The sequence below is a fragment of the Oratosquilla oratoria genome, chromosome 37 (assembly GCF_046742065.1).
Source record: "Oratosquilla oratoria isolate Oo_2021 chromosome 37, ASM4674206v1, whole genome shotgun sequence".
NCBI classification, from domain to species: Eukaryota; Metazoa; Arthropoda; class Malacostraca; order Stomatopoda; family Squillidae; genus Oratosquilla; species Oratosquilla oratoria.
Genome location: NC_134813.1, coordinates 35,926,100 through 35,943,087, shown reverse-complemented (window position 1 = coordinate 35,943,087; position 16,988 = coordinate 35,926,100). Strand labels below are relative to the sequence as shown.

The 16,988-nt window shown below is 38.1% G+C and overlaps 1 protein-coding gene across 9 annotated transcripts in view; it reads right to left on the bottom strand.

The window, feature by feature from the left end:
- LOC143019650 (dual specificity mitogen-activated protein kinase kinase 4-like) overlaps positions 1–16,988 on the bottom strand; it is a 73,910-nt gene that overhangs the window by 35,896 nt on the left and 21,026 nt on the right. For 5 of the 9 annotated variants that reach the window (XM_076175532.1, XM_076175529.1, XM_076175531.1 and 2 more), the window contains exon 3: positions 11,803–12,447. The exons of the other annotated variants lie outside the window; for them this stretch is intronic. In XM_076175532.1, coding sequence (XP_076031647.1) covers positions 11,803–12,447 — 645 coding nt within the window. The remainder of the gene's footprint in view (positions 1–11,802; positions 12,448–16,988) is intronic. 9 annotated transcript variants of the gene reach the window in all.

Sequence of the window (16,988 nt, the reverse complement as noted above, 5' to 3'; positions counted from 1 at the left end):
GTGAGACACTGAAGAATATAGTGATGAGTCATACTGGTACCTGAATCAATACAGACTCTGAAATACTGAACTACAGCTCTCTGAAGAAGTTGAATGGGGGAGGTCAGTCCCATTTTTTTTTTTTTTTTGGGGGGGGGGGACTTCAATGTACAATCTGCATTCTCTTCTAAGAAGTTTGTTAGTCATCCCTTGTCACTGTTGCGGATGTTTTAATGATTTTTTATGAAAGTATGTGTCTGGGGACTTGAATACTTTATGTCTGCTGGTGCTTTTTTAAACCCTTCTGATACTTGTGGTGACGTTTGAGAATAGTATGCTGGCAGATTGATCCATATTGATTAGAGGAGTAGTACTAGTTTTTCTATCACTTTGGATGTGGTGGATAGTAGGGATATTGGCCTATGGGATGCAGAATTTTCTAGTGGCTTGTTTGGTTTGAAGATGGGATACTTGTGGTCTTTTCCAGATTTCTAAAATTTTGTCTAGGTTTGTATTATTTGTGCCATGACATTTCATACAGACATTTGAAATATTGTCTGGGCCTTTAGCAATTTTTTTTTTCTATTGTATTTTCTACATCTTTGTTGTTAAAAGGAGTGGCATCTCTACAATTTGTTTTGGAAATCTTTCTATTTTCTGGAGCTGTGAGGTATGACATCTATTTTGGAGAAGTGCTTGTTAATGATGCTACTGCTGATTTGGTGATGGATTTTTTTTCTTTCTTTTTTTCTTGAGTTGATCGGTTTCATGGGAGGGGGGTGCATAATTCTTTGTAATGGCACATCACATCTGTCCGTTGTTTTCCAAAAGTATAGTGTTTGTATGTTTTTCCTGGTTCTCTTTCTCTTGTTTTGTAATGTATTTAGTTGCTGAAGTCCTTCCTTGATCTATGGGTTTCAATTTACTCTTAGTTAAAAAAAAAGAAAGAAAGAAAGAAAAAAAGAAAAAAGAAAATATATATATATACTGAAGATGTAATATACGAAAGCGCTCTGCTTCGTTAGTTTCTTTTTCCAAGTGGTCTACTTTGCATATATACATACATATATATATATATATATATATATATATATATATATATATATATATATATATATATATATACAGTAAAGCGAAACGGCATGATAACACAAATAAAATGGAAAAAGTTAAGGGACTTTACTATCACCCAATTTCTATCTATAGTCAGCAGAAATGTTCCTGGAGGCTACAGAAAAAATGCAACCCTAACTATACACCAGAGATAGCCACTCCCTGATCCTGATGATGAACTCTTGCCCTGACCCATCATGTACACATTCTCTTAATTGAGCTTGTGATAATCAGATACAAAGTTCCCAGTTCATTATTACAATTCAACCTTTATCCATTCAGTTTATCTATTATCTCTAGCAATTTGTACATGCTTATTATCCTATTTTCTAGATTTAAATCACAATGCAATTACTGATTATGATCTCTATGCTCCACAGCCAGTTCCAGTGGCTCAATATCTTTTTTTCAATATTTCACATCATGTAACATGTCCATATTACTATTTGCACATGAGAAATCATGCAAACTAATTTCATAATAATCCAGGAACAGCACAAAGCAACCATATACATAAACCAACCCAGAAGCACAAACATTATTAATATGCAACCCAAATGCAGACACTAAAGTAATTGTGAAGGATTAAATATATCACACCAAACAGTATCACTGTTCCAAAACAATCAATTAGCATGAATATATAGTGATTAGTCTGTTAGAATAATACATCACAAGATGCCTCACAACATCTATATACAAAGGCCAAGATCCCCTTTATAAGAATGGATTGGCCAAAATGAATTATATAACCATACAGATTTATTTACACTAACCCTCCTGTCTTAGTACTTTGGGGATAAAAAGCCACCTGTCCCAAACCCCCTGCCACATTGTATGGGTCAAATGCAGTGCAACAAGACAACTTTCATCTGCTGTAGGTCCTGGCAGCCAAAGCTGATTTACAATCCACCCCCAACTCCTAACCACTACATTCTCTCATTTCACAAATGCATGGAGCAGATGTGGGGAACATGCCTTTAGCCTGCATTAATCTAATCACTCTCTCCACATATTCATCTCTCGCATTCTCTCTTCCTGATCTAATGACATACTATATGCATTCAAAGCCCCCTTTCATCCCATCTATACCCATCACATTCTAGGTCTTCCTTTTGGGCTTAATCCACCTACTTTTGTTTTCCACAATTCTTTCCTTGCTGTATTTTCTTTTGATGTATTTACCTACCTAGCTGTATTTACCTAGTTGTATTTTATGGAACTAGAGCTAAGCTCGAAGTGACCCATTTTCGTATCTCTCCACATCCAGTTTATTCTTAAAATCGTGTATAGTTCTGGCATTCACTGTTTCTCCGTTCAGTTTGTTCCAGACATCAATCACTCTATGTGGGAAGCTATTTTTTTCAGGTCTCTTCTGTAACTGTCTTTCTTTAGTTTCTTTTCATGTCCTCTTGTTTCTCTTATGTCCCACTTTAATAAGTCGTCTTTATCGAGAATTCCCCTTTCATAATTCTAAAAATGGTCAACAAATCACCTCTTTCCCTTCTCTGTTCTAGTGTTGACAAATATAATTTCTCCAATCTTTGTTCACATGTCAGACTTGACAGTGTAGGTGCCATTTTTGTCGCTGCTCTTTGGATTCTTTCTAATTTTCTTATGTTCTTCTTAGTGCTAGGTGCCCACATTGTTACAGCATATTCTAATTTTGGTCTTATCAGTGTAACAATTATTTTTTTAACCATCTCATCTATGTAGTCGAAGGCCACTTTCATTGATCTTAATAAGTTGTAACTCTCTCCAAATAATTTATTTACATGTTTATCAGGTGTCAAGTCACTTGAGATGATTACTCCTAGGTCCCTTTCTGAGTCGACTTTTTTGACTTCTTTGTTTCCAATTTTATATTGTCCCAAAACTATTTTTACTTTTTCCAAATTCCATTATGCTACATTTTTTAATGTTGAAGTTCATCTCATATCTCCGACTCCATTCCCATATTATGACCAGGTCATCTTACCCAAGACAATCTGCACTCTCTGGTCTACCTCATCTCCACACTTCCCACTTCATCCATTCTTGAAACAACAACCACATTTCTGAAACACATCTCTTTTACATTCATTCTGCTTCTCTCAGCTCTCTTACATTCCAAGTCTTAGTTCCATACAGTACTATGGGAACAATAGAGATCTGGAGAGAGAGAGAGATCTGGAGAGAGAGAGAGAGAGAGAGAGAGAGAGAGAGAGAGAGAGAGAGAGAGAGAGAGAGAGAGAGAGAGAGAGAGAGAGAGAGACAGAGACAGAGACAGAGACAGAGAGAGACAGAGACAGAGAGAGACAGAGACAGACAGAGACAGAGACAGACAGACAAGAGACAGACAGACAGAGACAGACAGACAGAGAAAAAAAAAAAAAAACATAGAGTAGTGGATGTCTGGAACAAATTGGACGAAACAATAGTGTGTGCAAACACTATACAAGAATTTAAGAACAAACTAGATATTGCGAGATACAAAGATGGGTCACTACGAGCATAGCTCCCCTTCCCGTATAATACAATAGGCAAATACATACCGGTAACTATATCTTTGTATTCAATCCCAAATGCCCTTCAATCATCACCATTTTCCTTTCACTGACATTTACTCCTTCCTTTACTCTGTAGCACAACTTCACATCTTCTCCTCCATTCACTATTACATGTGACCCTAGATACTTAACTCACTTCCTCCTGCCTCTCACCATTTAACTTATATCTAACTTGTCACCATCAACATTCCTTGTATATCTCATTCAAATGTCTGCATCCCTTCAGAAGTCTTCAGTAATGTTGCTTACCTATACATACATACATACATATACCAAGGCTTTTTCCCCCTTACAAGGGAGGTAGCCAAAAAGGAAAAGGCATAAAAATCATTCCCACCCATTCCATCCCTGAATACACTCCAAACCCCTCCACCCTCCCTCTCATCTTAGCACCTCCTGGATGACAGGTCATCCCTGCACCTTGTCCACTGCCCTGGATCAGAAGCAGTGTCATGAATATCAGAAGCACCCAATAGTCAGACTAACAGGGCAAAAAACAAAAAATACCTAGCTTCACATCTGATACACAAAGACATCTACATGCAAGTCAGCAAGTAGTGATGTCACAAAGGAAGAAATGAGTATCCATATTGGAATGAAGCATCAACACCCTTTAACCCCTTCCATATAATGATGCCGATGTCAGCATCATGAGGCGCAAGTGAGTATACGAAGATACCAGCATTGGCATCTTGATTATACAGCAAGTCCTCATTATACGGTACATATGCATCCCTGAAAACCTTACCGCATATTGAAATTACTGTATACCGAACCCATTATAACATGTAATAATAGGATATGGCAGACGTGCCTTCTCCCTGCTCTTTCCTCTTCAAAATATCTAGCGGATACCGTATCTGTGAATTTTTCTCACCATAAATAGAATCCAGGGTAGTAATTACCAAATACCATAACTGTGAATTTACCAGATAAAGAATTACCGTATAAGGAGGACTCGCTGTATTTATTTTGTAGTTGTAGCGGAGTGACCCCCACATTCTGCGAACAGGCTAGATCCTGTTTTCTGTGGTTATTAACATTCAGGGTGGAAGAGAATGAGTAATGCAGCTGTAACTTTATATTCTATAGCACAAGTATTGTGATGCATCACCGAATTATTATACATCAGACAGCTGATGCTGGACATGAGAGTTTGACTCATATGAAGAGGTTAATCAATAAGACCAGACATCAGACTCCCCTCCAGTCATTGCCATCCTCTCCCCTTGTACATCACATCACTTTGCTTTTACCCACATTTACCTTAAATTCTCTTATCACATACCCTCCCTAACTCCGTCACTCACTCCCTTAATATCTCTTCTGACCCTGCCACAAGTGCAGTGTCATCAGCAAACAATATCTTGCCTGCCTCCCATTTTTCTCCATTTTCTTTAATCATCTCCAGTCTCCTGCCCATTATCCTTGCATTTACCTCCCACACCACCCATCCATGTAAATATTGAACAGTTATGGTGATATGACACATTTCTGTCTCAGTCCCACCTTTACCTCCATTCCCAATTCTGTCATATACTTTACTACTTTCATAAAAACTCTTGACTGCCCTTCACAGCTTTCCCCCAATCCCATATACTTGCAAAACTTCCCACAGTGTTTTTCCGTCTACCCTGCCATAAGCCTTTTCCAAATCCATAAAGGCCCCCCCAAAAAATATCCTTACTTTTTCCTAAAGCTCTCACATATCTGCCTTCCCACAAAAATCTAAAAACAATAATCATTATAATAGTAATAAAAATTAACATAAAAAAATAATAATAATGGTAATGATGATGATAGATTTTTTGAAGTATGGAATTTAATGCAGTATGCCCTTACTATGAACTCACTTCCAAGGCAGGTTTTGAAATGCCTCCACTCCCAACCTCAATTACCAGTAATGATGATCTAACCTGCTCTAGTAATATTATAATTATAATGGCAATACATATACAGTAAACCCTCGACAAATGGAACCTCATTAAACTGAATTTCAGGTAAACCAACCCACTTGTGCTAAATGAATTTCCCTTGGTAAATTGACCATATTTGGTTTATCTGACAAGTTTGAAAGCCAACTGAACATGCCAGTGATGCTGTGCATGTGTGTGTGACAGACATAGCTGAGTGTGTGGCAGCATGGCATCCCTTCGTTGTTTAGGGAGTGCATCACATTAAAAAATACTCTTATTTGATGCACCTTATTATTCATATTACATTAAGCAGTGTACCATCAAAGATGTACCATAGATAAAAAAACATGCATAAAAAATGAAAAGCCACCTATTTTAGACCGTATAAACCAACCCTCAGTCATTTATAAGGTGCTATTCCGACCATCTTATAAACCAAAATTTTCTGATAAACCATCAGACATCTTCTCCCCAATTAGTTCAGTTCATCGAGGGTTTACTTACACGTTGTTTTAAATTCATTTATGATCCCAACTTTAGCTATCATCTAGGCTATTCCAGTAGTTAATTTATATGCACAGAAACCTGTATTTCTTTATATCTTGATAGGAGATCCCAAACCAAGAGATCTTTGTTGATTCTGTCCAATCCCTTCAGTAATCTCAATGTCATAACTGTTACCTCTTCCTCTTTGTTCATCTAATAATAATAGGTCTAGTTCTTCTATCATTCTTTGTATGGCTCATCTGCAATCTTGTTCATATCTCTCACTTTGTGTAGAGACAATCCAAGAGTTGTATGTTACAAATATGGGAGACTAATCTCCATGGTTTTCTTCATCATCTCATTATTCATATAGTGAAAAGACACTTTTATGTTCTTGAACAACCCATATATCTGGATAGGATCATGGGCCTGTGCACAGAACTGTGACTATCATTTCCATGTGCTGCTCTGAGGAGATTTTGGTTTCTGAGTGTAGCTATCTTACTTGCACTATTTCAGTGCACCCAGATATCATTCTTAAGGCTTTATCTTATATTGTTTGTAAGCTATCTGCTCTGTTAATTGTTGGATACCATAGCAAGTGTAGTTCTTATAAATTGTTTGTACACAGTAATGAGCATTTCTTTCCACTGTCTAAATCTCCTGATGGCAACTATTCTGAGTATATTCAGTTTCTTATTTGCCTTCACAATAATGTACTTTGTGTGAAGGATAAAGGTTATTTGTATGTCAATTGTGAGGTCTAGTATTTTCAAGGGTTTTGTCCTGTGGAAGAAGTTGACTATTTAATTTGACCACTAAATGCTTCTTTGATTCATGTTAGTCAGGGGTAAGCAACATAACTGAGGGCTCTTGAGGGCAAGCAGACTTTGCTTTGCATCAGCCATAGTTCTAGCTCACTGGGGTAAGTTTGAGTGTTTTCAGCTGCTATGTCATAGTTGCAATGCTGTGCTATTATTGTTAAATCATTTGTGTATGTGAGAGCTCTAGTGCTGTGCTCTGAGTTTAGGGTGTGTAAATAGAATAAACAGCATTAATGATAGCAAAACAGCAATATACCATCACCAAAGCAACAGTAAACCATCCACAAACATACAAAACCTGAGCAGTTAAGTAAAATATATACACAAGATAGACCAAAATACACAAGCCACTCCATCTTTCCCAAGCACAGATAGAAAGTCACCAAGACACTTAAAAACTTGTATACAGAAAGCCCTGACAAGAAATCTAACTACCACCCAAACCAGTGGTTCTCACCCTTTTTTGCCCCAGCACCCTTTTCACCATATCACAGAATGTCATTTCCTCCCAGTGTAATTTACAGATTTGTTTGACTCAAAAGCTGAAATATCTATCATTATTGTTAATCTAACATGTGATGGGAAACTGTAATGTTATAACACATTTGTAAATGTACGCTTTAAACCCACTATTGGAGAAATAATATCAGAGGTACAGGAGATCCGTATATTTCGACTACTATCTGTAGTCATCTTCAGCAGAGGACTACAGATAGCAGTCAAAATAAACGGATCTCCTGTATTTCTGATATTATTTCTCCGATAGTGGGTTTAAAGTGTACTAATATGTGATGTTTAAAAAAGTGTAATGTCCTGTAGATTAAGTAGACTGTAGAATTCCTAAATGTAAAAATCAGCAGTCCTACTCTCCTTCACTTCCATTTCTGTGTGTGGGGGTTCCTTCTGGATGAGAAACACTAACCTATATGCCCTAAGATCAAAGACAACATAAGCTCTCACAGCAATCTCTAATTATTCCTGGACTTGCAATAGGATTCCAATAATGTGGGAAAGTGTACACTTAATCACCATTATCTAACCAAACAACAACCTATTTAACTATTATTATCCATGAGGAGCTAAGATGAATGAGAGTGGAATGGGTGGGAGTGAAATGGGTGGGAATGGGTACACTTGGCCACCTCCCTTGTATGGGGGAAAAAACCCCTTGGTATACAGACAGACTACTCTCCACCATGTCAAGGCTAATGGAAAAGTCAATCCTAGAAAGAAAAACATCCTCACCCAACCAATATGGATTCAAAGAAGACCATTCCACCAACACACTGCTCACACATTTCATACAACAGCTACTTGCTGGCTCAAAGAAGCATAAACTGAGTAAACAGTAATGGTGTCGGTACACATACAAAAGGTCTCCTAGACACATACTATGAAGAGAAATCATAGCAACTGATATGCAAAACAATGACAAGAAATTATTGACAAACTTTTTGGTTTGCAAAGAATGCACTATCTCCAAAGTTCAGTAACATCTATTGAATACCAGGATATTATACAAGTCCCACATGAAACAATATTATCAGCAACACTGTTCAATCTTTTCACACACGACTTAACCCCTAATCCCAGACAATATGAAAGCACTCACATGCACAAAGGACCTAACAATTGCACAGCTGCAAGGAATATATAGCTGCCCATTTTCAAAATGCATTAACTTCCTCACTCCAAATAAGGTGATGCAACCCTGAAGGACTCACATTCCTTCTCCAGATTGAGCTCAAGATCTATCAATTTCAATTGTATTTCTTGCACCTTTTTTTTTTTACACATGGAGAACTAACAACCAATGACTGCTCCCCTCATACACATTAATACAACACAAACAACAGTTCAAAGATTCTTCCCAGCTGCTGTGGGTTTTCCACTTAGCAAAACTTGAGGGAATAAATAACTAATTATAAACATACTTCAAAGGGTTGGAAAACTGGAAGTCAGCATCCTCTAAAGAATCCTCAACAACACTACTCAAGCTAGGCAACCATGAATCCAGGAAACACCCTGTCTTACTGAACACCCAACCTCTTCCACTAAACAAAAAACCCTACAGTACTAGGGTTCACATATGATACATATAACCTTCCTTTCTCCATAAGATACCTCAGAAAAGTAGCAAGTATTTGGATAACTGAAAGTATTTAGTATTTTGTTAACAATTCCTAGCACTTCTATCCTCTGAGACAAAATCACACCAAAAAACAGATTCTGAGAGATGTTTTAGTATTGAAGAAAAAATCAGAGCAGGAAGTATTGGAAGTATTTGAGAGAGAGGATTAGAAAGAGGACTGAAAATAAAGTGGGAGAAAACAAAGGTAATGATAACAGTGCACAGTGATGGGGGAGTAGGAATAAATTCAGTACTGTACTGTAGGTGGAGTGCAAAAAGTGGTGTCATCCGACCTTTCAGTGTCTAGCTTACATAAGAACAGAAAATACTGGAGAGGAAGAGGAAAGAAGTCTGATAACTAAAGAAGAAAGAAATTTATGAGTTTTGTTACCTGTGTGATGTGTTGGATTGTGAAGCTGGAGTCGAGACAGCAAGAAAACAAGAGTAGCAGCAGTATGGGAAAAAAGGGAGAGATAGCGAGCTTGTTAGTGAATAAAAGTATCCCATAGAAGAGTAGAGGCAGCGTTTATGAATCATATATCAAATCAGTAATGTCATATAATGTTGAAACATGGGCAATAACAGGAAGAGCAGAAAATATATAAAAATGTGATTGGTGAATGCTAAGGTAAAACTGAGAGTGGAAGTAGAGTGACAGCTGGTACATAGGATTGATCAACGAATACTGGGATGGTCTGGGTATATGGGAAAAATGGGTGAAGAAAGACTACCAAAAATAGTGAGGAATGCAAAGGTGAAGGGGATAAACTTGAGAAGACCAAGAATGAGGTGAATGGATGGGGTGAATGGGGCTTTGGGTGCAAGAGGAATTGATGCACCCCTATGGGATTTCTTCTTGTCTGGTTTATAAGTTCTCGAGTGGAAGAGAGTATTGCCATGTACGGAAGAGGTGCAAGTAATCCACCTTCAGCTGTTGGGCCCTGCTGTGGGAGTGCTGTGCCTTGCTCCATTGCCTTTGATCCAAGCACTGGGCATGGGACAGGGATGACCCTTCATTCATAAGGAGCAAGATGGAAGGTACAACAAATGGGTTATTGGATAGGAGTCAAATGGGTAAAGGATGGATATACATTGACTTGGCCACCACACTTACAGGGAGAAAGGGCCTTCTACCATGTGCATGTATCTATGCATTCATGTACATATATAATGTATATGCATATATATATATATATACTTTTTTTTTCTCTCTCTCTCTCTCTCTCTTTTCTGCATGATAGGAAGTTCCTCCACCCTCCAATCCATGGTTGCAGGGCAATAAACATCCATGGCAGCCTACAGACAGCATTATACACCAGATGGGAACACCCTCATTGCCACTAGTAGTTTATGAAGACCAGCTCCATAAAGGATCAGGTAGACCTCATACTGGGTAGAGTGAAGTAAATATTGAAACTCCTATTAGCTTGGATTCAAAGAAAATCCATTTGGGATACAGCCATGGAATTGAACATATGTCATATCTACACAATGGATTTTGCAGCATGATATCATGCTATATCCATACAAGATCCAGGTGGTTCAGAAAATAAAACCTTAGAATTACAACTGCTAAATGAAGATTTGTGAAACACTACTGGATTACAAGAGATTCAATACTCCTGGAACACATGTAGTTCAGCAACGAAGCTCTCTTCCACCTTTCTGGTCATATCAATCAGCACAACACCCACACTTGAGGAACTCACAATAGCATTGACATTCATAAACATCCTGAGTACCAGTTAGTGATAGTCCTGCAAGATAATCAGCAAAGAGAATCACCCTTCTGCTTCCCATTTTCAAAACCCACCAACCCCTTTACTTTCAGTTTGAGGTGCAGCCACAAGGGGCTAGACCCAACATCTCTCCATCAACCTCAATTACATTTAATCAACTTTTTTCCCATAAGGATAGCTGGAAACAACAACTGCTCCCCTCCTCCTAGTCGTTCTAGCCAGTGACATAAAGATAGTCCCACACAAATACAACACAATCAACCTGTTCTCCCAGGTCTCTTGCAGGAGATCTATGGCTCCAAACACAAACAATTGTCTAACATTTCTTCCCAGAGAGATCTATGAGGGGGGCCTAGGACCACTGCTAGCTGCTGTAAGACTATGAATTTTCAGCTAGTGAAACTCAAGGCAACAATTATGTTCATTATCTTTAAATTATGCTACTTTTCCGTTTTACACAATTTCAAACTACTCCTTGCTTATTCACTTCCTCTCTAAACACTCCCTTACACAACTTACTCCCACACATAGGCATAGGCTACTATACTTTCCACTACTCATACATTTACTCTAAATAACCTTTTACTGTCAATTATTACTTTTTTATCACTCTTATCATCGTAACTGTAGTTATCAGTATCACTACAAGTCATTTTCCCATCTGCCTACACATCCATTCCATGTAGCTTACACCTGCTCCACCATTTCAACTTCACCCCTTCTTTTTCCTCTTCTTCATAATCCCATTCTCACTTACAATTACTCTTTTTTTTTCCATACACATCCTCAAAACTTTTCACCTTGTTGCACTTTTCCACTGTCTCTCAATGCTTTATCTGCATACTGTGCTTGAATTTCTGGCCCACCTTTCCCATCTCCCCATTTGTATTTACAACAGGAATCCTTAGAGCCCCAGTCTGTTTCATCCTGGATTCTGGTGTGTGCTCTACCACTGTACCACTCATGTACAAAGTAAGATTAGGCTTAAATGTTAAACTGTCTTATGTAATCTACTTAGCAATCCAAACATTCTGTCCACACACAAAAGCAACCATGTATAGTCACCTCTTGTGCCCTCTCTCTCGCAGATGTCCCCCATCATGATGGAGGAGTTGGTGGTGGTTGTAGTGGTGATGGTGATTATGATGGTGATTTTGGTGGTGGTGATGGTGGTTATGAGTAAGAGGATGGTGGTGATGGAAATTCAAATGGAGATGTTTCTTTCGGTTAGAAGGAGGAGCACTAGATGGAGGAGGGAGCTGTGATGTCTGAGGTGAGACTTCTGCCATTTGGCTGTGCGAGCGTGCAGTTTGGGGAGAAACAAAGGAGGCACTACTAGATGATGCATTAGAAGGCTGCTCAACTGTACTAGGATGACTGTTAAAACGTTGTTGAACTGTATCAGCATGAATGTTAGGAGGCTGTTGACCTGCATTAGGATGACTGTTAGAATGCTCCTGAACTGTACTGGATTGACCATTAGACTGATGAACAGTACTGGGATGAGTGCCTGATGTATTCTCAGGATAGTCTGAACTCTTAGCAAATAGTGATAAGCCCTGTTGATGAACTGCATGACGGCGATTTAATGTATGAGGTATACTAGAGTTTCTTTGAGAAGATGCTGATGCTGGCTGGGAGGCAGACACCCCTTGGTGTCGAACTGATGGGGGAGGGAGAGCTGACGACATAAATGGAGGACGTGGCGCCCTTGAAAATAAGTAAAATATATAAGAATAAATTCACCACATGCAAAACATATTATCAAATAATTTTGGTAAACTAATCATATGATTCTTAGCTTACAATAACTAAAAATTACAAATTATATTGTAAATGCAAAACATCAAAAACCTTAATATCTAAACTCAAGAATAACTGTGTAGTGCATGTTGTTCATGGTCAGAATCATACAATTTTCATACAATGGTTTGTATGAGCATACTAGTATACTGTACATCATATTTAAGGACCAACAATGGGTACCTGCTTCTGATGGTCCTACAATGTGGATATGGGAGAGAATCTCCCCACTGCTCATCTTCACATTTTATCAACAACTTCACCTCCATCTGGAGGTGCACCTCTGACAGGCTGGCACTCTGTCTCTGGACCAGGACCAAGATCTTCTATCAACTTTGACTATTTTTCCTCCACACATTCACATATGGAGAGATGGCAATTGGCAATCGATCAAAGATTGACAATAAGCTACTGCTCCTCTTTCTCCTACTTACTAGTGATATAGAAATATTCACACTAAGACAACACTCCAAAATTTTGTACCAGAGATCTATGGGAGAACCCAAGGACATTTGTTTTGTATTGTGGGATTGCAGTTTTCCCTTCCAATTCAGAAGAAGGAGGAGGAGAGGAGAAAAAAAAAAAAAAAAGTATCCCCTCAGGATCCACATACGTGCAGGGTCATTCACAAATGGCAACTGATTCATTTTTCATGCCCCCCCCCATTCTTGTGCATTTATTTCAAACCTCTGCCTAGTGTTCTTGCATTACCAACATATCCACATACATAATGAACAACCAGAATGACATCCTACAACCGTGACAGCCCTACATTCACCTCAAACCATTCATTTTCTCTATTTCCATGACATCCTACTTTTGATGTCAAAAATTCTTAACCGCTTTCAACAGAATTGCCCACATTCCATACACCTGTAACAAATTTAACAAATCTCCTTAACATCACATGCCTGGGACACTTCCTTCCTTAGACACACAATGAACAATCTCACCAGCCACTCCATTATTACTATTCCACCCTTAACCCATTCAACTCCGATGACAAGATGTCTTGTCATTTGGTCAAATAAAAAAAAAAAAATCATAAAACACCAAAATGTTTGATCAAACACCAGAAAAATATGACGTCAGTCCTCGCTTCGCTGCGAGCGAAGCGAGGATTGACGTCATATTTTTCTGGTGTTTGATCAAACATTTTGGTGTTTTATGATTTTTTTTTTTTATTTGACCAAATGACAAGACATCTTGTCATCGGAGTTGAATGGGTTAATCAGACATTCCACATGGCATCCATCCAATAATGGTGTCTTTTCAGCTTTAATCTCTTTTAATGCTACTTTTATTTTCTCTTTTGCAATAGCTTTATCATTCCTCTTTCCCATCACACTCTCCTAATGTCTCTCACAACCATAACCAAAGCCTCCCCTTCCTCTACATTCAGCAACTCTTCAAAATACTCTTCCAATCTTCTCACAACCCTCTCTTCCATTAAAAATTTTCCCTCCCGTTTACCATTTCCTCTCTATCCAACTCACCTCTTTGCACTTTTTTCACCTTTCAAAAATATTTTCAACTCCTTTCAAAATACTTAGACAAACACACCATTTCACATCTGCTTTTCTCTTGGCATCCCTTACAATGGGTTTTGCTTCCACACTTTTAACTCTCTTTATATACTCATAAAGCTGCACACATATATTCATATACAAACATACATTTTGCATTCAACTATAGTATCTCTCCCTATGAAGGGGGTTATAAATGCACCTAACAATGACAAGTTAATCTAATCAAGAAAACTAAATGGAGTGTGGGACTAGTACTATATCTTTGATCCTCACAAAATTATAAACTTAGATACACAGGTAACATTCATTTCTCCATTTTTTCCTTTCAACACTTATTCTGCATCATTGAAAGCCTGAGGACATCATCCATTGTACAGTATAACAAATCAGTGCTGAGATGCCTTGAATCAATGGTGTCATGGTATGATACAGTAAGACAACTCTAATGTTACCATATAAGCTCTCAAAATTGGGAGGAGGTACTATAACACTGTCAAAGATTAAAAATTCAAAACTCAAGTTCTTGGCACCTTTCAGTTCTGGGGCAACATTTACATTCAATCAGTAACTAAAAATAGCACTAGATACCAATGCCTTCTTATGTCTTGTAAATCACAAGAAAGTGATTTTTCAAGGAAATTGTGTTGAGTATGACCAATTAACAAAGGCTTCAAACTGAATTCATCACTAGCCCATTCACTAAACCAGTGTCTTCAGGCTCACTTCTCTTCCTGAAAGATGCATGTTCATTCAGACATCTCTTCAAGTAAAAACATGTCTCCTCCACAATGAATAATTGAACTGGATGAAGTTCTTGAATCCACTTGGGCATGCCCCATTCACACTGGCACCTAAACTAGTAATTTCACCACTATCTGCAGCTGTGGAAGATGTACCACTGGTCAAATATAAAAATCATCCACTGCTGGCCATAACCAACTCTCTTAGTCTCTTGCCCTCCCTACAATTCCTCATAAAACAATTTTGCCTTGGGCTGAAGTACAAAAGTCATAGGAAATTCTGATTATGACCCTCAATCCAAGCCAGGTTTTCTCCATCTTGGTTGCACAAATTTTAAGATCACAAACATGAATAGTTTTAACTGCATTCAGAAAATATTACTTCACATAATTGTTTTATATTAATCAAGACTGTCAATCAATAATTATCCTTAGATATCGCATGCAGGAGGCATGCAGCCCCAAGGAACTCAGCCATGGCCACTAGGTTGGCCCATAGGTCACTCAAAGGAAGCTTTGTTTATCTGAAATAGAAGCGTCATGAGAGTAACTGCTGCCTTGTGCTTCACTGACTGGAGAGACAATCCTAAAACAGCTGGCAATGATCCTCAAACCCTGTCAGTTCTTGTTGTGTGAAAAGTTGGGAGGAAATACAGCTCAAGTTGACTGAGAGATCTAAAATTTTGTCCAGAGACCAAGTGTCTGTATCTCCAGGTGGAAGTGAAGATGTTGATGGGTTCTGTAGATGGGCTGAAAGGTGATGATTCTTTCTGACACCCATCTCATACGACAACCACTTGCAGGTACCTGTTGTTTGTCCCTGGAGGAGTGCAGGATGGTGTAAGATAATGTGCTTTGTTTTCTGTGTAATGACTGCATCTGGGACTGAAACTGTGTGTCACAAGCCCAATTCTATTTTGCTACTCTTAGTACTATGTGATGACCTGAACACTGGCAAGCTATTATAATTATTCTGAGTCTTGGGATTCTTTTTTTACCATGACTCAAGAAAAGAGGGGGGTAGCGGTGGTGAATGGGAGTAGAGTATGAGGGGATGAAATGGGTAGGAGTGGATTTATGCCTTTTGATTTTGGCTACCTCCTCTGTATGGGGGGAAAAGCCCTTGGTACATGTATATATGTATTTTTGCTTTGGTAATGGTATCTTGGTTTATTCTTATATTGTTGTGTGTGGTTGGTGGGTTCCTTTATTAATTTGTTATTTTCTTGACTGCTCTCCATGTTTGTTGTTTTGTCATGTATAGTTTTTATATATTTCTCCCAGTATTTTCTCTTTGTTGTTAATTTAAAAATTATCTGTTTAAAAGAGATATTTTTTCTTCTTTATCTGTTGGAATTTGCTTTCCATTTGATTTGTTTCTATGTTTCATTAGAGAAACAATCCCAGGTGTGTAGTTTGGGTTCCATTTTTTTCTCTCTCTGTAGCCTCCTGGAATACATTTTTTTGCCTGCCTTTAGTAACTATATTATGATTGTTCAGTAGATCTATAGATGGATTATGTCAAATTTTCTCAAGTCCATTTTTTATTTCCTCTACAAATTCTGTCTATTTTGCTTTGTTTACGTATTTTTGCAAGTTATTTTGATTTTTTTATTTGGTTCTAAGGTGATTCTTATTGAGATGTGGTCTGAGGGGATTTCATGCAGGACTTGTTGGAAGGGTAGAGGAGGGCTGTCTTGTTGGATGATCGCTCAAGTTTAGTATGCTCAGAGTGGCAGGCACTGCTACGTCAATGTCCACGACACATTTACCTTTATTAAAATGACTCAGCACTTGTAGCAATACTGTTTTACTATGCTTCTTTGCAGAAATGTCACAAAAGTGATTAGAAGCAATAACAAGCAGAATAAATCAGATATCTAGCATATATGTACACTAGAAGCTGGACAAGGACTGCATACACAATGCAGAGTGAGACATTAAACTAGACTGAAGACAGAGAATGCAGGGATGCCATTAGTGTCATGCATCAAGAAATGTAGTATGTGATTTGCAATGGTACAATAAACGGAGAGAAAAGGAAACAGAATTACAAGTATAAGAAGATTACCATAAATCATATCTGGGTCCAACATGATACCGAAGGACTACTCACGGTAACTTCTCAAGTGTTATATAAACTAATCAAAGCTACATGATGATGCTATAATGTTTTGTA